This window comes from Gopherus evgoodei, chromosome 4 (genome assembly GCF_007399415.2).
Source record: "Gopherus evgoodei ecotype Sinaloan lineage chromosome 4, rGopEvg1_v1.p, whole genome shotgun sequence".
NCBI lineage: Eukaryota > Metazoa > Chordata > Testudines > Testudinidae > Gopherus > Gopherus evgoodei.
The window spans coordinates 21,669,902-21,692,508 of NC_044325.1; the positions used below are offsets into that span (position 1 = coordinate 21,669,902).

Genomic DNA, 22,607 nt, shown 5'->3' on the forward strand with positions numbered 1-22,607 from the left:
AAGAGCACCCACTAATTTTTCCCCATGGGTGCTCCAGCCCAGAGCACCCACAAAGTCGGCACCTATGGCTTGTTGTAATTCAAGACGTCAGATTTCAACACCAAAGCTTGGTAATTCACTATCTGGAATGCTAAACTAGCCAAAGTCTTCTGCAGAACTCTAGTTGCTCGGGCATTTTTGTTTGATGGAGTCAACTTGGGTGGTGCAGCCAGCTTCTTTCTGTGGGTTCCTACATAACCAGGGAATTGGGTTTCAAGTGGGAAAATAAAAATTCCACTTGCTTGGGGAGAACCAAAAACATCTCAGCCCTCTTTTGGGTTGGGGCACAGGTATCAGGTATGTGCCAAACCACTTTGGCAGGCTCCACAATGGCCTCATTAATCAGGAGTGCCACTTCAGAGAGTCACAGCCTGGAGAATGCCCAGGAATCTGTGGATCTGATTCTACACCTCATCTAGTGGAATCTGAAGAGTCTCCACAGTTCTTCTGAGAAGGTACTGATACTGCTTAAAATCATCTTGAAATGAGGAAGAGACTGGTGATACTGCCTCATCTAGAGAAGATGAAGGGAGATCCAGCAGTAGCAGCAGTGCTGGCTATTCCTCCTTCATCAATTGCTCCTGAAGAGAGACTGTGGTTCACCATCAGGTGGTGACTGCTTTTGGGTGCAGAATGCAGGTCCTCATACTCAGGTGCCCAGAAATATGGGTCCCAGGGATCCCAATAAGGTTGATGAGATGGATTTTAGGAGTAAATATGTGGACCCAATGGTGGATACCATTGGTCCCTGGACCAGAATTGCTGTTGGCAAGGACGTGATAGCAAGATAATGGATCGGGAAGCCCCCTCTGGACTGACAATTCTTCACCAGGTAGCAGGAGGGACTGTCGGTACTAGCTAGTTCTTGTCTAGTGAAAAGGGATTCCTCATGCTCCAATCGCAGGGCCCGAGGTGCTGTGGGATCTGATCCTGGGCAACTGGGAGTGGGAGTAGATGGGCAGCACAGAGAGATTGAGGCTGAGCCTCCAGTTCCTGGCTGGGCTCTGGTACTGCCATGGGGACACTTCCCACAGCAGGACAGGCTACAAGAAAATTGGGGACTCCAGGTCTGCAAGATACCTAGGTTCTCCAGGAGACTGTATCAAGGTCCCACTAGAGGTGAATTGCCAGGTGTCTCAGGCTTGGCCTGGGCCACTGATGCCATCTTGGATGTGAAGGATCTGTGCATGGGCAGACCCCTTCTGTCCTTAGGTGACACAGGCATTGTTACTGTCCTTTCAGTGTGTGGTTTCACAACACTGGGAGCTCCTGGTGCCATTGACACCCTCTTTTCCGTGCAAGCTCTAAGTGCACCCATTCTAAGATGTGAAGTCTTGGCGGTGCTAAAGGAAGGTGCAAAGAGGGTTTCTTTTAGATGGAGATTTGTCACTCTTCTTGCGTGGGTGTTTCTCCTGGTCTTCCTTGTGTTTCCAATTTACAGAGTCCCTGTGTTTCGTGGAAAACTCCGAATCTCCAGTACTGGATGCCGGTGGGGTGCCGTCCAGTGGCTCTGGATGGGTGGAAGGGAAGCAGGACTCAGGATGTGAACAGGGCTCATGGAGAGCTCTATGAAGTACCTCTGGAGCCTGAATTCGTGAGATTGCCTGTTATGTGCAGGGAAAGCACAGCAGATGCCGCACTTCAAGGCAATATATACTCCCCTGAGGCAATATAGGCAGGTCTAATGTGGGCTGCTCACCAGGAAGACCGGGGGCAGACCAAGCAAGGCTTAAAACCTTGGACTTTTGGCAAAACAACTGCCTGAAATGGGGGGGGGTTCTCTCCACCCCCAAACACTCCCACCAACTAACTAACTAGCACTAAAAGCTAAACTAACAAAGTACTTTTTACAATATTTACAGATTTGATGTAGCAGAATACTGAAGAGTGGAAATGGACACACGAGGCTCCATCCCAGGCTGCAAATGACAGAAAGGAAACTGAAGAGGTGGTCAGTCCATGCCACTTTTATATTCTTGGCTGAGAGCACGAGAAGGTGCAGGGATGGACCAATGAACAGTGCTATTTAAGAATTTCCAGTCCCAGACACACAGAACACTTGCACATACACAATGAATACCTAAAGAGACCAGCCCTCAAAGAAAGGAAAATTCCCTTGTAATTCTGCTTCTCTGAAGATATCTTGCAGGAAGCTCACTCTGGGTCCAAGCTCCTTTGTATGACATTGGCAAAACATCCCTTGTTTTAAAACTTTTTGACCTTCAAGTGCACTGGTCATGAGATAAGAATGCAAGTCCAGATTCAATTCCTCTTGACCATAGTAAGCAAAAGAGCTTGCACATGTGCTACTGAATTTAGTGGGAAGAAAACCTTCCACCAGAGTACTGAATTGGGCCTGAAGACAGAAATATCTGAGTAATATTGGCACTGTTAATAATATAAAAGACTACTAAACAACTCTCCAGTGCCATTCCAAAACATGACATATGGTTGAAGATAACCACTTTAGTAGACTCAGGTGCGGATATTTTGAGAGCCTAAGTGAATAAGGCACCCAAATCCTACTGAACATCCGTTAGCCTGTTTCAAAATCTCAACTTCACTGTTAATAAAGAATCAAAAGTATCTAAAGGTATGTCTTCACAACCGGCCAGATCAGCGGGCAGCGATCGATCCAGTGGGGATCGATTTATCGCATCTAGTCTAGACACAATAAATAGATCCCCAAGCACTCTCCCATTGACTCCTGCACTCCAGCTTGGCAAGAGGCACAGGAAGAGTCGATGGGGGAGCAGCAGCAGTCGACTCACCGTAGTGAAGACACCGCGGTAAGTAGATCTAAGTACATCGACTTCAGCTACGTTATTCACGTAGCCAAAGTTGCGCAACTTAGAACGATCCCCCCCACCCAGTGTAGACCAGGGCTTAGTATTTATATCCAAAATTTCTGACATTATAGAGTACTCTGTCCTGCAGAAGCTCTCACCAGTAATATCACAAAGTGAGGATACATCTACCTATGCCATTCTCATTCCCCTGCTGACTTTTCAATAATCTCTAATTGTGATTACTAGATGTAATATACTTTTAATCAGCACACTGTGCATTTTAATTCAATGTAGAAGTGCTGTGCTCTGAGCCACCCATCAAGAAATGCAAGTTAGTGTTATTAAACACAGCTAGTTTCAGAATTTTGTGAACTTTTTTTTTAAATGCCCTTGAAAGGGGAGCAAAGGAAAGTGATGGTTACACTGGGTCATTGCAATTGTCTGTTATATGGATGTTTCTCTTGACTCACAGTATCACTAAAATTACTATTCTTCTAATATTTCCTCACTTCAGCTTTGTTTCTCTGAGCTGCTAGCCTATTTATGGTGATTGGCACTGCCACCTACTAGTTTAATACAATTAAAATACTTAAAAAATATCTGTTGTATATTATGAATCTAGTGGCACATCAATAATCAGTAAATTCAATTTTTATTAACCAGGTTTGTAAAGAGGAAGGGCAAGACACCATATCTTATTTCGAATTGTGTGTTTTATTCTGAAGCTAGCAGCCTCATATTTTTGGGGTAAAGACCTTGTGTATTAGGGGACAGGAAAAAAGAATGGAGGAACAGTGAATTAGAGGTTCAAAAAGATTTTTCCCCTCCACCTATGAAAAAAATATGTACATCTGACTTATGTTTTGTGTCAGAAATGTACCGTGCAAGTGATTATATCGAACATGAGATGTTTAATTATATACTAGAGCTAAATCTGTACACAAATATACCTTAAAGTCACCAGTACATAAACTAAAATATCAGTGTTCATTAACTTTTTAATTATACAAAAGAATTAGTAAACTTGCTGTAAGATTTATTATTCAAACACTAGTAACATAAAAATAAAACATATATAAAATTCAACATGCAACTCAATATATTTTATCTCAAAGACAAACAAAATCTTATTCATCTTTCACTGCTGTATACTTTAGTGAAAGAGCTAAACAACTAAGACTGTATCGATTTTCTCCCGCTCTGTTTATTGGGTGTTTTTTGAAAAGTCATCTCAGAAACATTATTAAAAGAAAAAGAGAGCCTTTTGCTCTAAACAAATCTATTCTACGAACGGTATTTTCAGTATAGGTGGACTTTGAGTCTTAACCTCTGGGAGAAAAGGTCATAATACATTTTTTATCTTATTAATACATCCACTAGGACACTCCAAACTGCATACTACCTTCCTCTTTAGGATCAGAGGGATGTGCTCCACAACTTTTAAGGATCATACAGAAAACACCAGTAAAATTAAACTAAAAACTGGCTTTAACATTTCTTTCTTTTAAGGATTTCTAGAAATATTTAAGTATTTAACACAACCAGCTTATGTAGCTGGTAAAGAAAAGTGTCCTTTCCTCTTTCATTCTGCCCTTCAGACTGGTCGATGATCAGTTCTGAATCCACCTAATGAAAAAAAGCAAAATTACAATGTTTGAAAGATGTAAGTTCATACGTTCTTACTCTGTAAACACAAGATTTTTTTCTCCACTATTCTGTTTTCAAATAACTTTTTGATTGTTCCAAATCATACAAATTCTGCTCATGTTCTTTATGGCTTGCTTAAAAATTAGATAAATATTACCATAAAAACCAAATTCACATCATGGCATGCCTGTGTCAGAATTCTCCATTTCAGATCCACAGGTTTTAATTATCAAGTGGACAACCAAGAATGTAAGCATTCTGCAGTCATATAAAGTAAGATGTCCTGGTCTCTCAGACTTCAAATACACCTTGACTTGTTGTTTTATGGCTTACACACCAATTTGCTTTTACAAAAAATTAAAAACGATGTAGATAAACAAAAGGTTATACTACCATGCTCATTGCCCCTTATAATTATGTCCTGCTATTCTTTGTACTGTAGTAAGAAACAAAATCCATGAGTTGCTGTTCTTTGAATTATCAGGTTAAAATGAACACACTCATATACACGTGCATATTGTGAGAGGAATCAGTATAAAGCACTGCTTTAGCACTGCTCATCTCCCATACACAACATGAAATAAGGATCAGCAATAGGTTTTTTCAGTTCCTTAGGCAGTTTAGAAGGGAAAGGAGAAAGTGTGTCTGTTAAAGGTAACATAGCATTCTGGGATTAAAGAGCATCTAAAAAAATATTAAGTGGCGTTTTCCCTGAGAGAGAGAGATGGCATAATAGCATATTTTGACTCTGAGGATAGCTCCTAAAATTTGAAAATGAGTAGCAAGCACTACTTCAGCTTATGCAAGGTATAAAAGGTAGGAATATGCCTACTCTGTACTAGAGTTGCAGAGGACAGATATTTTCTGTCCATTTGCATTCCTATAATATAACATCAGTATAGGACAACCTTACAGCAAAATTAAAAGAAAACAAACACACTCCCCACAGTGAACTGTGAAGAGGATGAGCATATTTGTCCTCTGTGCTTATCCCATCTTCTCAGACTTTCCTTCCCTTTTAGGGTAAGCAGATGAGAGACGTGAAACATCGGGACGCGGGGAGGGGGGTACAGCAACAAAAGCACCCAAGAGCCGGCGGTGGAGGAAAACACAAAAAACCAAGAGCCGCCTGAGCATAGGAAAAATTGGTGGGGGCTGAGCACCCACCGGCAGCTCCATGCCCCGCCCCCCGCCCTACCTCGTCTTCACTCTGCCTCCATCTCCCCTGAGCTGCCTACCACATCCTGCTTCTCCCCCCTCCCCCCAGCACTTGCGCCGCCCTATAGCTGATTACCCAAGCCTGAGTGGGAGGGGGAGGAGGCGGAATGCAGCATGCTTGGGGAAGAGGCGGGGCCAGGGTGCAGATTTGGGGAGGGATCCAATAGGGCAGTGAGGGGGCAGGGCTGGGGGCGGTGCCAGGGCGGAGATTTGGGGAAGGATCCAATAGGGGCAGTGCTGGGTGGCGTTGGGGGGCATGAGCCCCCTCCACCTGTGTGACGGAGGGCAAAATATTGGGACAATTTGCATCCCGACCGATGTTCGGTCAGGACACGGGACAAATAAGTAAATATCGGGACAGTCCCAATAAAATCGGGATATCTGGTCACCCTATTCTCTTTCAAGAAGAGGCCTAATCCCCACACTTACCCATCTCAGAAAAGTATCCAGTTCCCTCCACCCCTAAAGACACATGATATGCACTGGCTTGCCTTGTTCCTGTTGGTTCGCTGGCCATGAACCAAATGTGGTGGGAATCTGGTTGCATGGGGGAACCTACTGACCAAGTTAGGAAAGATTTCTAACAGACTAGCAGGGCAGACTAGGACTTACTCCAAACAAAAACTCTACTTCTGTGCTGCAAGAAACCCTTTGAAAACTCCAGATTACTACCTCTCTCTCTGACCATAAAACCAGCAGGTTTCCTGAAAGTATAAAAAGGAAATCCTGTTTATACAACAATGGCCAGCAATAAAATCCAACGTATACTGCAGTGAGCTAACAATTCCAAAACAAATAAAATAAATACTCAAGTCACCAACTTTCCTTTCCTTTAGTTAATTTTATGCTTTTTGATAGGCAGTACCAAAAGGTTAATTTCTAAGCGGGAATAAAAAAATTCAGATAGTAATAAAAATTTTATCCTACTGAGCAGCAACCAATAAATTATAACTCCCTGCCAGAAACCCATCGTTCACTGCAAATTTCTGAAGTGTTTTGTTTGGAAATAATGAATATTGGAGGGACAAAATTAAACAGGAAGTATTAGAAGAGCCAAACTGAGTATATGGATCTGTCCCTGAACCTGAAATCCACATCTACAATATCTGTACTGTTATCCAAACCATCTCTGCTCATGAGGTTAACAGATAATGGCAAAGGAATACATAGACAAAAACCATCTTACTTGTGACCATCAGATCTGAACCTACTATAAGTCTCCAGATATGAAGGAATATGATAACCCATTCCCATTCGCTCAGTTTTTTTAGAAAATTATAACCTTACCTGATTCCAATCGTATGGTTTCCCATGCCACTTGGGTGCAATTACTTGCCGAGGTTTTGATTTGCAGATTAAACTGAAATATCATAAAAACATCTTTAAGAAACCCAATGGTATATAGTTAACTCTAAACATCTAAAGAAATAGTTGGAAATTTATTACATTATGGTGCTGGATGAAATGTTAACATTTTCATGTTAGTATTAGATAAATGAGCAAATTAGACTCTCTCTCTAGTGGGAGAAGTCACAGATAAAGTCATGCCCCAGTGAAACTGTCTGTTTTAAAACTGTATTCCGAGAGAAAAATATTTGGTGTAAGTTGTTTATTTGACAAAGTGCTACAATTTGCAACTGTCATTTATTCCACACATTTATGTATGCTTATTCATTTGGCTCTAGTTTAGCTATTTTTAGATCATTTTGTTTTCTGTAACAACTCAATTATTATAGATTGTCTGTATGCCCCAGTTATTTCCTCAAGCTGTGTGAAGTACAACAGCGATACATTTTAATTAACTCTGTCTAGATGTGTTTTTCAAATAAACATTTTACTCTTAAGTAGTGGTGACATGATGTAAATACAGTTAATTTGAAAAAAAAAAAACTGTAAAGAGGAAACCATGAAAGATTTAGCCTGAATAGTTTTATGTAAGTAGTTTCTTTTCAGCAAGGCATTTTTTTCAGTGCGTTAAACAAAAAATGATCAGAAAACAACTGAAATACAGGAGGAGAAAGATTTTATAGAAGGGGAAAAATAAGAAACAATGCAAGACTATGCTAGCAGATGGTCTCTTCCTTCAAAATCAGAGTATGCTCAGCTTCTGATAGTTGGGGGAGGGAAAGAGGGGGAACTAAGATGTAAATTTACTTCTGAAATTGTTTCTGGATACCTTGATTAGAGCCCTACCAAATTCACAGTCCATTTTGGTCAATTTCACAGACATAGGGTTGTAAAAATCAATAATTCATGATTTCAGCTATTTCAATCCGAACGTTCACAGTGTTGTAAGTGTAGGGATCCTGACTGGCCAACCAGCTCTGAAGGCAGCAGTCCAGAAGTAAGTATGACAAGGTATGGTATTACCACCCTTACTTCTGCGCTGCCGCTGGCAGGGCACAATCTTCAGAGCTGGGTGCCCGGCCAACAGTGGCTGCTCTCCAGCTGCCAAACTCTGAAGGCAGTACAGAAGTAAGGGTGGCAATACTGCACCCCCCCCTAAAATAACCTTAAGACCCACACCCCCTGCAACTCCCTTTTGGGCAGGACCCCCAATTTGAGAAACGCTGATATCCTCCCATTAAATCTGTATAGTACAGGGTAAAAGGACATAGGTTAGGGGTTTGTTATAGAAGTGGATGGGTAGGGTTCTGTGGCCTGCTTGGTGCAGGAGGTCAGACTAGATGATCACATTGGTCCCTTCTGACCTTAAATTCTATGAGTCTATGAGAAGACCAGATTTCCTGGGGGGAAACCAGATTTCACGGTCCGTGATGCGTTTTTCATGGCCGTCAATTTGATAGGGCCCTAACTATGATCCATAAATCTTAAGACCACGATAACTAAGCAAAGGATGGCTATAAGTGGGAAATAGAGCAGCACAGCCTCTCCTGCCCCATGGCAGGCTACGCTCCCCGCCTGCCCCTGCTGCTGTGGAGGCTGCTGCCGTCCTGGGCTCAGGCTGCCTGGCTCCTTCCAAGCAGCGTCCAGTTCCTGCTGCTCTCGGCTGGCAGGTGCGGGGCCCCAGCCGAGCTCAACCCCTTGTGTCTTCTCCACAGCAGCACTTGCATCCTCCCAGGCGGCCGCGGCGGCAGTGGCCAGGGAGCTTGAGGAGGAGAAGTGGCCTCTGGGGAAGCACGGGAGACTCCGAGGTGAAGAGGCTGCTGGCACAGCCCAAGCGCTGGAGACTGACAGGTACCTACCCTTGCCCCATCCCAGCACCGCCTGCCCCACCAGCCTCAGTGCCCTGCCCCATACTGTGAGCCACCCCAAGCTCACAGTGACACCAGCACCCCTCGGCAAAGGGCCCCCTGATCTTCACAAACAGCTGTCACCGCAGGCCTGACAAACTCACTGCACCCCACATGTGTCTTACAGGGCACTTACCCACAAAGAGAAATGTGGAAGGGATCTACACAAGGCTGGTAACTTGTCAAGAGTGAGAATCTTTGTGAAATGTGTGTATGGGTAATATTGAAGGAATAATGTATTTACCGTAAAAGTCTGCTTTATAGACTTGGAGTAGAAATTAGTCACCAGGGAATAACAGCTCTCTGGGGCAAGAGGGATTTGTCACCCTGCCTAACCTGGCTGGTGACGCAATGCAAGGCTCAATTGTTTAGCTTTGCACAATAGTAAAACTTTGAATGGGACACTATCAGAGGCAATGGCAAACAATTGAAAAGCCTTAAAGGTAAAAAAGAAACATTACAAAGCCCTCACTCGTTCTGACAGGCTGTTTATAATGCTAAGTTTACTAGTTTTCGGAGGTTGTCCGGGGGGGAGGGGGCGGTAACAAGGTGGAAGTTTTGCCTAGGGCACAAAATACCCTTGCACTGGCCCAGCTGGCAAGTATTGATGCTCTAAAGAATTCTTGCTACAACATGGCCCCCAGAGCAAAACCTGACCTCCGTTATTTACTAATCTACCTCACTCAAGATGTGTGGAGTGGATTTAAAGTTGGGGTGAACATGTTAGTGTTCACATACATCAAAGGAGTTGAGATAGTAACCACTGGCAAATCATATATTTGAATTGCGCAGGTACACCAAAGAAGGGAGTCATAGAAATTGCCCATATCAATTCTCTCTACGTTCTGTGTGACAGCAACCACTATTTCCCTATGGCATTTAGCACGGGGGAACTCCACTAAAAGCTTCTGCTCCATTTTGACATGAAGCTGCATCAGGAAATTGCTCCCACCTCAACGCAGTTGCTTCGGGAAGGCATTTCCTTCTGGCAAACAGACTAGCATCTTTCCTAGGTACGAAGGTTCTATTGGAGAGCCTGCGTTAACAGCTAGTGCATGACTGCAAAAGAGGGTTGCTGGATGGCTGCTGCCAACAATCGCATTTGTATCTGTTTCATCACACACTGTGTATAGGGATTAAAAGGTTTATTAAAGGTTTAGATCTAGCACAGAGATGCCTACCCTACATTCACAGAGACAGGCTTGTTCAAAGCGTCAAGGACATTTAGCAGCTACATACTTTAGAGAATTGCCCTAGTGACTCTTCATACTGGGGGTGGCTCTGTAGAAAGCTTTAGGAGACAGAAACTGCGAGCTGCACCGATGCTAGATATCCTAAGTACTCTGCACTATATTGGTATCAGTTCCTTTGATTTGGTCATAAGAATCAAGGAAGGGTTGCCGGAAAGAGGCAGGTGGCCTCAGTAACTACCCTGCTTTCTCTTGGGACAGATCCACTAAGGTAGGATAAGGGAAGGAGAATTCTTGCAATTATCTCTGCTAACACCTCCTCTTGGCACAGATTTGATGAGGGAGAGACAGCAGTGTGTACTCCTCAGATGTAATCTGGAAAGAAAAGTCTCCAAGAGATTCCATCACAGGGGGAGAGGAAGAAACCCTCTAGGTTCTGAAGCCATTCGAGTTCCTGTCTGTCAGTCCCTAGAACAGGGAACTATAACAACTAGTATCTTGAGGAACAGGTTTTGATATCTTTAGTTTTTATGATTCTACTAACTGTTAGGCTTTCTTGTTGACCTAGTGTTACTGTAGCAGTAAAATTATAGATAATGGAAACAATAAGTCTAAAGCCTATATTATGATGCTGAAAAGAAGAAATATTTTGAAAGCAAAGCTCAAACTAGTGATTTACTGCTTTATAAACAAGAAAAATAAATCAGGATGGATAGTACCAGACAGAAGTGTGAAAACAAATGCAAAACAGAATTCACTATAAACTAAGAAAATAAACAAAACTCTCATTAATAAAAGTAGACTTACCCTAAAAGTTTCTCACGAGCATTCTCTTGCAGCTGTGCAATTCTCTCTTGCCCAAAATACCTCGGGCCATTTGGGCCATCACAAACCAGTTTGTTAATGGCCGTTCTTAGGATGTTTATCTGTGAACATTTCAATGATACCTGATAATCAGCAGCCCAAACAGCATTTCCAGTTTAAGTTCAGATTATACTTAGGGATGTGTGTGCATGCCTATGTCGGTCTGTCTAGAACGGTTTAGTTAACATTGAAAGTTCATTTTTAGATCAACATTAGCAAAGACATCTGAGAAAAGCTATGTATATAATTTTCTATAAGAATGTCAAATATTTTATGACTAAGTGGATCTTTAAATAGCATTATTTTATACCAAAAATATAATTAAAAGGTTTGAATATAAACACAGAAAAACAAAAGACCCATCTTGCACAGGAGTTTGATTAACACAGAATTGTATTTGCTTAGTTACTGGCTTAATTATATACAACTGTCTACAAAGATGATCATGTACTGTATTCAATATTTGACTTTGTTCAGTAAAGTTTAATGAAACCACCTTAGGGTTTTTAAACTTAGTTTCTGACACATAAGATCAGTTCAAGATTATAAACAGGCTATTTCACTAAAAGAATTAGACAACTTTAAAATTCTGCCAACGGTTGCTAGACTTCAAGTAATAAAATCGCAAGAGCTAACAATTTCTGACATCTGCTAGATTCCAGATATGCACTACTAGAATGAAAATAATCCATATGCATGTTTTACCTCTACTATGTCATCCATGCCAAACTGCACATCAAATGCCAGCTCCATGTCATGTTCTGGAAGCAGTGGGGTTCCAAGACTTTGATTCCACCCCAAACCACAAAGAACACCAGTAAAACTCCTTCCACTTTCATCAACCCTAACAAAATGAAAACTTGAATGGAAATTTTGGAAAGACGAAATTGAAGAAAACAAAGCAACCCCATCTGGAACACCAATCTCGCATTAATATGAAGATAGACGCTCAGATTATATCTATACTGCAAATTGATGGTTTTGATTGCTGCTCAAGAAGACTTACACAAGTTAGTTTAATCTAGCTAGCTTGGGTATCAGAGCAGTGAAGCTGTTGCAGAATGCTGGCTGTACAAGCATGGTTGGAACTCTGGGCTTCATCGCCTCAAAACCTGAGCTAACTAGATTAAAGATAGCTCAGGTGTGTTTACACAAGTGGCAATCACACCCGGTGATTGCAGTATAGCGATACCCTCATAGGAACAAACATTTGTATTGCCAAAGAAAACCCAAGTTGCTGATGCAGCCTAGCTTGTGGGATTTATAAGGATCCCAGAACAACTTGTAGGGTTCATGCAACACCTTGTCATGACACTACATCGTGATGCTGGAACAATGTATTGACATGCTGATGCAGCACCACAACAAAATAGTGTTCACTTTTCCCCTGCATAGCTAGTTTAAAAGTGGCAAAGCTCTGACTGGCAGCTGTTCAATCCTTAAGGAGTATTGAACATATACAGACCAGAACTTAGTTTGAGGAAACGCAGCATCCCTTGTGCTGAAACAGTGACCTGCACTGACCCCCGTTTAAGGGTTAAGGGTTATAACCCCTGCTGTCCAACCTGTGGTTATTAGGTTTCCATTATACGTTTCAACTCAAATCAATATATAGAATCAAATGATTTTTTATTTCCTCCAATTTCTAATTCATGAATTTTCTATCTTTAAAGGCTTTCAAGTTTCTCAAGCTCCTTCCAAGATGGGTTTGACCAGGAGAGCAGCAAGACAATGATAGACTCTGAAAGTGTTATCACAGCACAAACGCGTTGTCAGCCTAGGAGCTCATCTACACGAGAATGTAAGCACAGCTATACTGGATCAGACCAATGGTCCTGATTCCAGTATTCTGTCTTCTGACGTGACCACTACCACATCCTTCAGAAGGAACGAACAGAACAAGGCAATTTCAAATGATCATTCCCATCGTCAAGTCCCAACTTTGGGCAGTTGGAAGCTTAGGGACACCCAGAGCATGGGTTTGCATCCCTGACCACTTTGGCTAATAGCTACTGAGCCCTAAACTCCATTAACTTATCAAAAAGTGCCCAAAATAATCACTTAACCACTTGTTGACCAGTGTGCGATTTGTACACCCCATCACACTGACATAGGTGAAAATAATAAATTTAATAGCAACTTAGTCCCTCAACAGCCCCTAAAATACACAAAACTCCCATCCCCCTGGCAGATCAAACACTGGTACAGTTCCTCCTCCTCTTAGGGTACGTCTACACTACAGGATTATTTCGATTTTACATAAATCAGTTTTGTAAAACAGATTGTATAAAGTCGAGCGCACGTGGCCACACTAAGCACTTTAATTCAGTGGTGTGCGTCCACGTACCGAGGCTGGCATTGATTTCCAGAGCGTTGCACTGTGGGTAGCTATCCCGTAGCTATCTCATAGTTCCCGCAGCTATCCCATAGTTCCCGCAGTCTCCCCCGCCCATTGGAATTCTGGGTTGAGATCCCAATGCATGATGGTGCAAAAACAGTGTCGTGAGTGATTCTGGGTAAATGTCGTCACTCATTCCTTCCTCCGTGAAAGCAACGGCAGACAATCATTTCGCGCCCTTTTTCCCTGGATTGCCCTGGCAGACGCCATAGCATGGCAACCATGGAGCCCGTTTTGCCTTTTGTCACTGTCACTGTATGTGTATTGGATGCCGCTGACAGAGGTGGTACTGCAGTGCTACACAGCAGCATTCATTTGCCATTGCAAGGTAGCAGAGATGGTTACTAGTCGTTCTGTACCATCTGCTGCTGTCATGGGTGCTCCTGGCTGGCCTTAGTTGAGGTCAGCCAGGGGCGCAAAGACAAAAATGGGAATGACTCCCCAAGTCAATCTCTCCTTTATGGTTTATCTAAAAACAGAGTCAGTCCTGCCCAGAATATGGGGCAAGTGTACTACAGAACCAGTGTATCAGAGAACCAGAGAGCATAGCTGCTCCGTGTCAGATCCTGCAGAAATGATGAGCTGCATGCCATTCACGGGGGGGGGTGCCCCTGCAACAACCCCACCCATTGATTCCCTTCTCCCCCAACCTTTCTGGTCTACCGTGGCAGTGTCCCCCAATTGTGTGATGAAATAATAAAGAATGCAGGAATAAGAAACACTGACTTTTTAGTGAGAAAAAATGAGGGTGAGGCAGCCTCCAGCTGCTATGATAGTCCAAGCAGGACATTAAACGGTGTGGGGGAGGAGAGGAGCCCAGCATCCCGCTGCTATGATAGTCCAGGCAGTACAGAATCTTTTTTTTAGACATGAAAAGGAGGGGGGGGGAGCTGATGGAACTCAGCCCCCAGTTGCTATGATGAGGACGGTTACCAGCTGTTCTGTACCATCTACCGGGAAAGACCGGGAGTCATTCCTATTTTTACCCAGGAGCCCATGGCTGACCTCACCTGAGGCCAGCCAGGAGCACACACGGGCTGATGATGACGATGGATAGCAGTCATATTGTACCGTCTGCCACCGGGGAGGGGAGGGGAGAGGATGCTGCTATTCATTGCCGCAGCACCGCGTCTACCAGCAGCATGCAGTAGTCATAGGGTGACATATAAAACAGTCAAGAAACGATTTTTTTCCCTTTTCTTTCACGGGGCGGAGGGGGGTAAACTGACGACATATACCCTGAAACACCCCGGACAATGTGTTTGACCCTACAGGCACTGGGAGCTCAGCCAAGAATGCAAATGCTTTTCGGAGACTGCGGGGACTGTGGGATAGGTGAAGTCCTCAGTACCCTCTCCCTCCATCCATGAGCGTCCATTTGATTCTTTGGCTTTCCGTTACACTTGTCACATAGCACTGTGCTGTGGCCTCTGTCTATCATAGCCTGGAGATTTTTTCAAATGCTTTCTCATTTCATCTTCTGTAACGGAGCTGTGATAGAACAGATTTGTCTCCCCATACAGCGATCAGATCAAGTATCTCCCGTACGGCCCATGCTGGAGCTCTTTTTGGATTTGGGACTGCATGGCCACCTGTGCTGATCGGAGCTCCACGCTGGGCAAACAAGAAATGAAATTCAAAAGTTCGCGGGGCTTTTCCTGTTTACCTGACCAGTGCATCCGTGTTCGGATTGCTGACCAGACCAGTCACAATGGTGCACTGTGGGATACCGTCCAGAGGCCAATACTGTCGATTTGCGGCCACACTAATCCTAATCCGACATGGTAATACCAATTTCAGCGCTAATTCTCTCATCGGGGAGGAGCACAGAAACCGGTTTAAAGAGCCCTTTATATCGACATAAAGGGCCTCGCTGTGTGGATGGGTTCAGCGTTAAATCGGTTTAACACTGCTAAAATTGGTATAAATGCGTAGTGTAGACCAGGCCTTAGACTTACAGCAACATCTCAGGAACTTAAACAAGTTTTCGTGAAGGCAGACTCTGGAATCCCAAATTCACATATACATGCAACATTGTTAACTTAGCAATACAATATGCAACTGCCTGTAAGGGATGGAAGAAACAAGGGATGTGTAGAAGGATGCTAGAGAACACATCATTCTGCTATCATACTTCAAAAATGCATATATACCTGAGTTCTATAACAGGAGCAAACAACATACTGAGGAGTGCTGGTAGCCCTGGAATAGGAGGCATCAGAGATGTTTCTCTTAACAACATTGTAGATCCTATTACAAAAAAGAACAAAAATTGATAATTAACAGAAAGCCTTGACAGCAGAACGAACCTCTAAGCAGTTGGTAGATAGAATTTCAGTGTCAGATATAATTTAGTTCTATAGCTATTCATATGGACAATGCTTAGTTAAAGAAAAGGAAGTGAGAAAAATAAGGAACACAAGTATGTATTTAGATTACCAGTTGCATTTACTGATACAGAAGCAGCAACCAACATTTTCTGAAATGGATCCTCAGGAGTATTATTGACAATTACAGAGTTTATACTCTCCTTTTCTATCCAGACACATCTAGGGGAAAATGACAAAATGTATTAACTGGCAATAAAAAGGAAAGTCAGTAGAAACGTGTATCTAAAAATCCTTTTAAAATTATGAATCAGCCATAAGTGTGCAAAGTCAATCAAACTCACTCTAGTTAGTGAGTCAAGTTTTGAATGGAGTCCAGGCTTCCAGCCTTGTATTCTAGATATTAAATACATTTCTGTGCACATTAGAACTGTGTCACACTCTCCCATTCATCTCAGAATTTTTAACATTATGTATGGTGGGGTTTTTTTTGTTTTTTGTTTTTTGTTTTTTTTTTTACTTCTAGAGCTAAATAGTATCCAAGCATAACGTTGAATTAATAAAAAAAATTAAAGATGTGAAAGTGTGTATTCCAGTAACTCTTACATCTACCAACACAATGACCTACGGTTTGCCTGCCATTCATGACAAAAGCTTTATCATACCTGAATTTGGAAATCTGGGACATGCTGTGACACTTCAGCTCATAAGGATTGTAGGGGCCATGAAGCGTTGCCTTTGAAACAAGACAGTTCAAGTGAGTTTCAGTTTTTAGATGAAAATAAAAAAATAATATATTATTTTAATACTTTATTGGGCATATACTAACATCCAACGTTTTCAAACCTGGGTGCCTAATGTTAAGTTCCTAAATTTATATCTAGGCACCTACATAAAAATTACTCTTTTCGCAGGAACTGAGCAATCAGTTTCTCAATAACTTCAATAAGAACTGGAGTTCCATACCACCTCTGAAAAACAGGCTATTTGTATTTAAGTGTCTAGGTTCCCAATCTTGTAGACACTACGCACATGCTTAACTTTTTGCACAAAAGTAGTCCCACGGGGCCACTCATTTGTGTGAATTAAGAATATATATGGGTGTTTGGAAGACTGAAATATAAATCAGGAGCCTAACTTCAGACACCAGATTTGAAATATATATAAAATATATAGGTAAGGGTTAACTCAAAATCCAAGTACAGTACATGATACACTTTTACATAATGATCAATACTCACTGTTTAGTTATGGCTATGCTTTCCTATGAGATGCAACTAAATTAACAGTTTTGCGTTTGCCTGGGCCAGCTACTGTATCACCAATAGGACTTAGTGTGCTGCAGTAACTTTGCATCACCATTCAAGTTATCAGAAATAAATGCACAGAACCACAGCATTTGCTTCTGGATGCACGTGCGCCCACGCTCTCTCGACTGGAGAATGTATAGTGGCGTCCACGGGCCTGCGTCTGCACAGAATAGTCTACAAACAAGGGCATGTAAGCAGGTGCAGACCTGCTGCTCTTCAGTTCCTTCTCATTATAAAGCAGAGCCTCCACAGCTCAGGGGAAGGAGGGTAGACCACTCATTAGAACAAGACTTCTTGAAGAACTCAAATTACTGTAAGATAAGTAACCTCTCCTTCAAGTATGTGTCCCTGTTGGTGCTCCACTGTAGGAAACTCCCAAGCAGTAACTCGATGAGGAGGTGGGTGCTGAGGAGGTAAGTCCAAGATGGCTTGGAGGTCTGAGTCATCAAACTAGTATCATCTTTGGAAGAAAATGTAATGCTTGATAAAGGTATGAATGGAAGATCATATTGTAATCCTACAAATGTTTGTTATGGGAACATCCTTCAATAGATGCTCTAGATGTGGACTGAGCTCTAGTGGAATGTGCCAACACCATGAGGGTGCTGCATCCCAGCTGATTCACAGCAGGTTAAGACAACCAGAAACCCACTCAGACCACCTTTGAGTGGAAACAGGTTGACCCTTCATCCTCTCTGCAAATGATACAAATAGCCTACGAGAGGCCTGTAAGGTCTTAGTCCTGTCAAGGCAGAACACTGGTAGGCAAATCTTTTGATTTATATGGTATTCCCAAGAGACCTTTGGGAGGAAGCAAGGATAGGGATGCAGTGAATCTGGTGGTATATGGGGGTCAGCCACAACAGCACCAAGCTCTCCCATTCATCTAGCTGAAGTGAAGGCTATGAGGAACGGAGTCTTGAGGGAGAGATGGAGGAGAGAAAAAGTAACCATTGTTTCAAAGCTCACAGCACGGAGAACCAAACTGAGGTTCCACTGGAGGGCCTGGTTCCGTATGGTGGGAGGAAAACAAGATACATAAGCCCTTGAGGACTCTAGTTATACTAGGGTGGGCAAAGTGAGAAGCCTTTGATAGCTGTTATAGCAGCCAAATGTACTCTGAGTTTATTGATTGACCTTTTGTCTAAATCCAACCAATAGTCCACGATTTTGGATAGTGGAACCTCTGAGGCTTGGGGAGAGTGAATGGAACATCAAGAGTGGAAGAGCTTCCACTTTTGAAGGCAAGTTTTGTGAGTACAAGGTTTCCTGCTAGATAGGAGAACTGATTGGACCTCATCCAAAGAGGTTAGTTCCATGCTCAATAACCATCTAGAAACCAGGCTCAAAGATTCAAAGATGAGGGGTTGAGAGGGGTCAGCGTCCCCAAGTTCTGCGACAGGAGAGCCTTCCTAAGAGGAAGTTGAAGAGGTGTTGCTGTGGAGAGGTGAAGCTGGTTCTATTACCACACTTACCATGGTCAGGATGGCACTATGAGGATAACCCTTGCCCTTTTCTAATGGATGCTCTCCACATAACCATGACCATGGCTAGGGATGTAGAAGCTGTATATAGTGTATCTAGAGCAGCTTGGAGGGAGGTTCTGGCTATCAACTGATTCTCTGAAATGAGATTGACAAATGGACAAATCTATCTCCAAGAACCCTGCAAATTTATGTTATCTTTATTCATTGCTGAATCTGAAGTTAATATTGTTTCAAGGCAGAAAATCAAATCCTGTTGGAAAAAATTGCTGTCAATCTTGGGCATAGACCTCAAACACCAGATCATGTTTTTATAGCTTCATATAGAAATGAAACCATTTCTGAAGTTACCTTACAATTTGGTGTACCAAATTTATTGGCAGAAAAGTGATTTAACAACATTTCAATAAGGCGTTTTTCTTCCTGTTTTATTTTTTTTGAGTTACAGACGCATTCTCCTCATTTTCTACTTGTTTTGAATACAATTCTTTGAGTTCATTGCTTTGCTAAATAAAAAATAGAAAAGAGTTAGAACAAATTGTGAAATGTTCAAACTTTTCAAAATTAAACGAAACAGTTCATGCCAAAACTATGTATATGTATTTGTGTGGAGAAACACAAGTTTGAATTAAAAAACAATGACTTGCCTTAACACCTTCCACTGAATCATAAAGCACTTAGCAGTACTTAATACAAGACATTCATCTAATTGAAGCATTATACCCTTCACTGGAAGACGTCGGTTTGGAAGAGTCTCAAAAACAGTTAGTTTAGCCCACTTTTCCCCCCTACACTATGATTACTTTAGCATATGTAAACCATCTCAAAGACCAATTATATTAAACACAGCCTTGCATACACGTGCACATTTTATAATATACACTCTCATTAAAGTACTAACCAGAGTCAACCCTGCTTAGCTTACATAGCTGTGAAGATCTCAGCCCAATGTATCAGGCCATAAGAGGAGATGAAATAAATTAGCATAAGAAACTTAACAGGCATGGCAAAACACTGCTTTTTATTTAATGCATACTTTGGATTCATAGGATTCTTCTGCTAGCTCAGCATAGCCCTCTTCAATGAGCAAGTCTCGAATGTTCACTTCTTTCATTCCGGAATAACGGTAAACATCCACATGTAGAACACTGTGCACAACTGAATACACCTTCACTACAAGAGTACAGTCATTTACTAATGAAGCAAATCTTTGGCTAGCTCCATAACTCCACCATTCTCCACATACAAGAGATTTCGCAGAGGGGCGCATCTTGCATATCTTGAATTCTAAAGCCTAAAACATATTAAAGAAAGCATGATGAGCTCCAGAAGTGACAGACACATTTTGATTTTCTTACCAAAACAATTCAGGTCAGTAACAATCAAAATGATAAACCATCACATGCACAACACTTCCTCCATTAACAATATTAAATTCTTTATTTTACATAGAGAACTCCTAAGATTGCCATAAAAATACTGGTACAAATCTCATTATACCGACTGTCACTGTGTGTACATCTACACCAATGGCATCAAAATCGGGGGGCCATGGCCCCACACTTTTTAAACCTGGCGTAGTCTGGGGTGACGGGGCCAGCGTTGTCCCCCCAAACTGCAAGCCTCAGCAGGCATGAAGCGGTGCTGGCAGGACCTGTGCTTCATGGTGGGGGAGCCGATCACCGTTAATAATCAAATATAAACATTGTTCACACAATAACCCTTGAGGACTACACAGGACCCCAAACCACAGGCTAGGCACCACTATTCCACAGTTACATGAAACAAGATGACTTATTAAACAGGTTTTCTCTTGGTGGAAAACACTTAGGCTTCCAAATATACTTTATGTATGACTAGTGACAAAGGGTTTCACACGCATCAGATTAGCAAAATATGGTAGCCAGTCATGGATCTTTATTATTTGGGAAAGTTTTGCTGAGGTTTAAAAGAATCTCAAGCTTGTTGGCCTATAATATTAATACATTCATTAAAAAGAAGCAAACATCATTTAGCATTACCTGAAAAGGGACCTCTCGAAGGTAGTTTGGAATTTCCTTTAAAAGATTTAAAAACACTCTTGATCTATTGCCATAATCAACAAAGAAAACCTTAACAAACAAAGGAATGAAAATATAAAATCAGCGGAGATTCCAAAGCAGTAAAGAAAGTGCAAGTTTAGCAAATGTAAGATAGCAAGAACACAATGGACATATTGCAGTATATAAAATTACTTTTAATAATTGCACATCAGCTACACGAGACAGCCAGTTCAGTAGCACAACACACTACATAACCAACTGAAAGACAAACACTTATAGCAACTAAAGTCTTGAATAATGGGTTCCTAGAGGCAGAATGTGTCAGAAACAACAGATCAATTTTGTCTTGTCTATTGCTCCATCTTTTCCTAGGCTACGCATCCAATCAATCAAAAAACAACTGCTTACTAGAGACAGCATTAGTCAAACTTTTCTCCAAGGCAACAGTTCTTGGTCCATACTAATTATGGACTTTGGGCTGGTGGCTTAGATTGAAATTTGCATAATCTTATCTCACATCAGCAGTGGATGAAGTCAACTACTTGTGGTTTCTGGATTGGCAGATTGGCATTTAGGGGAGGATGACAGCTGAGGATTACACTCCCCCCACAACCATCCAAAGCAAAAAAAATGTCAGTGGAACAGACAGATAGCTGTCCAAGCTATCCGATCAGCTGCTTTGCTGTCCACTTGCTGACATGGATGGCAAAAAGATTCCAAAGATTTGGAGATCTACTGGACTTCTGTAAGGCATGTACGTACAGAATTAAATCAGATTTCATCAACTGATTACGCAATTAGAAGTGGTGCCCACATGAAGCTATTAAAATCATACTTATACATCCCTTAAAACTGTCAGGAGATCATAGATTCATAGACTCTAGGACTGGAAGGGACCTCGAGAGGTCATCAAGTCCAGTCCCCTGCCCTCATGGCAGGACCAAATACTGTCTAGACCATCCCTAATAGACATTTATCTAACCTACTCTTAAATATCTCCAGAGATGGAGATTCCACAACTTCCCTAGGCAATCTATTCCAGTGTTTAACTACCATGACAGTTAGGAACTTTTTCCTAATGTCCAACCTAAATCTCTCTTGCTGCAGTTTAAGCCCATTGCTTCTTGTTCTACCATTGCAGGCTAAGGTGAACAAGGTTTCTCCCTCCTCCTGACGACACCCTTTTAGATACCTGAAAACTGCTATCATGCCCCCTCTCAGTCTTCTCTTTTCCAAACTAAACAAACCCAATTCCTTCAGCCTTCCTTCATAGGTCATGTTCTCAAGACCTTTAATCATTCTTGTTGCTCTTCTCTGGACCCTCTCCAATTTCTCCACATCTTTCTTGAAATGCGGTGCCCAGAACTGGACACAATACTCCAGTTGAGGCCTAACCAGTGCAGAGTAAAGCAGAAGAATGACTTCTCGTGTCTTGTTCACAACACACCTGTTAATGCATCCCAGAATCATGTTTGCTTTTTTTGCAACAGTATCACACTGTTGACTCATATTAAGCTTGTGATCCCCTATGACCCCTAGATCTCTTTCTGCCATACTCCTTCCTAGACAGTCTCTTCCCATTCTGTATGTGTGAAACTGATTGTTCCTTCTTAAGTGGAGCACTTTGCATTTATCTTTATTGAACTTCATCCTGTTTACCTCCGACCATTTCTCCAATTTGTCCAGATCATTTTGAATTTTGACCCTGTCCTCCAAAGCAGTTGCAATCCCTCCCAGTTTGGTATCGTCTGCAAACTTAATAAGCGTACTTTCTATGCCAACATCTAAATCGTTGATGAAGATATTGAACAGAGCCGGTCCCAGAACAGACCCCTGCGGAACCCCACTTGTTATACCTTTCCAGCAGGATTGGGAGCCATTAATAACTACTCTCTGAGTACGGTTATCCAGCCAGTTATGCACCCACCTTATAGTAGCCCCATCTAAATTGTACTTTCTTAGTTTATTGATAAGAATATCATGTGAGACCGTATCAAATGCCTTACTAAAGTCTAGGTATACCACATCCACCGCTTCTCCCTTAT

At 42.1% G+C, this 22,607-nt stretch overlaps 1 protein-coding gene across 1 annotated transcript in view; it reads right to left on the reverse strand.

Annotated features, from left to right (window-relative positions):
* Positions 1 to 3,955: 3,955 nt before the first annotated feature.
* The window catches only part of TDRD9 (tudor domain containing 9), a 148,558-nt gene continuing 129,906 nt past the window's right edge, over positions 3,956 to 22,607 (reverse strand). The window contains 11 exon segments of the mRNA XM_030558641.1: positions 3,956 to 4,454; positions 6,981 to 7,053; positions 10,945 to 11,063; positions 11,707 to 11,845; positions 15,553 to 15,649; positions 15,839 to 15,948; positions 16,392 to 16,462; positions 18,872 to 18,951; positions 18,954 to 19,026; positions 19,557 to 19,814; positions 20,542 to 20,631. Coding sequence (XP_030414501.1) covers positions 4,353 to 4,454; positions 6,981 to 7,053; positions 10,945 to 11,063; positions 11,707 to 11,845; positions 15,553 to 15,649; positions 15,839 to 15,948; positions 16,392 to 16,462; positions 18,872 to 18,951; positions 18,954 to 19,026; positions 19,557 to 19,814; positions 20,542 to 20,631 — 1,212 coding nt within the window. The 3' untranslated portion in view covers positions 3,956 to 4,352.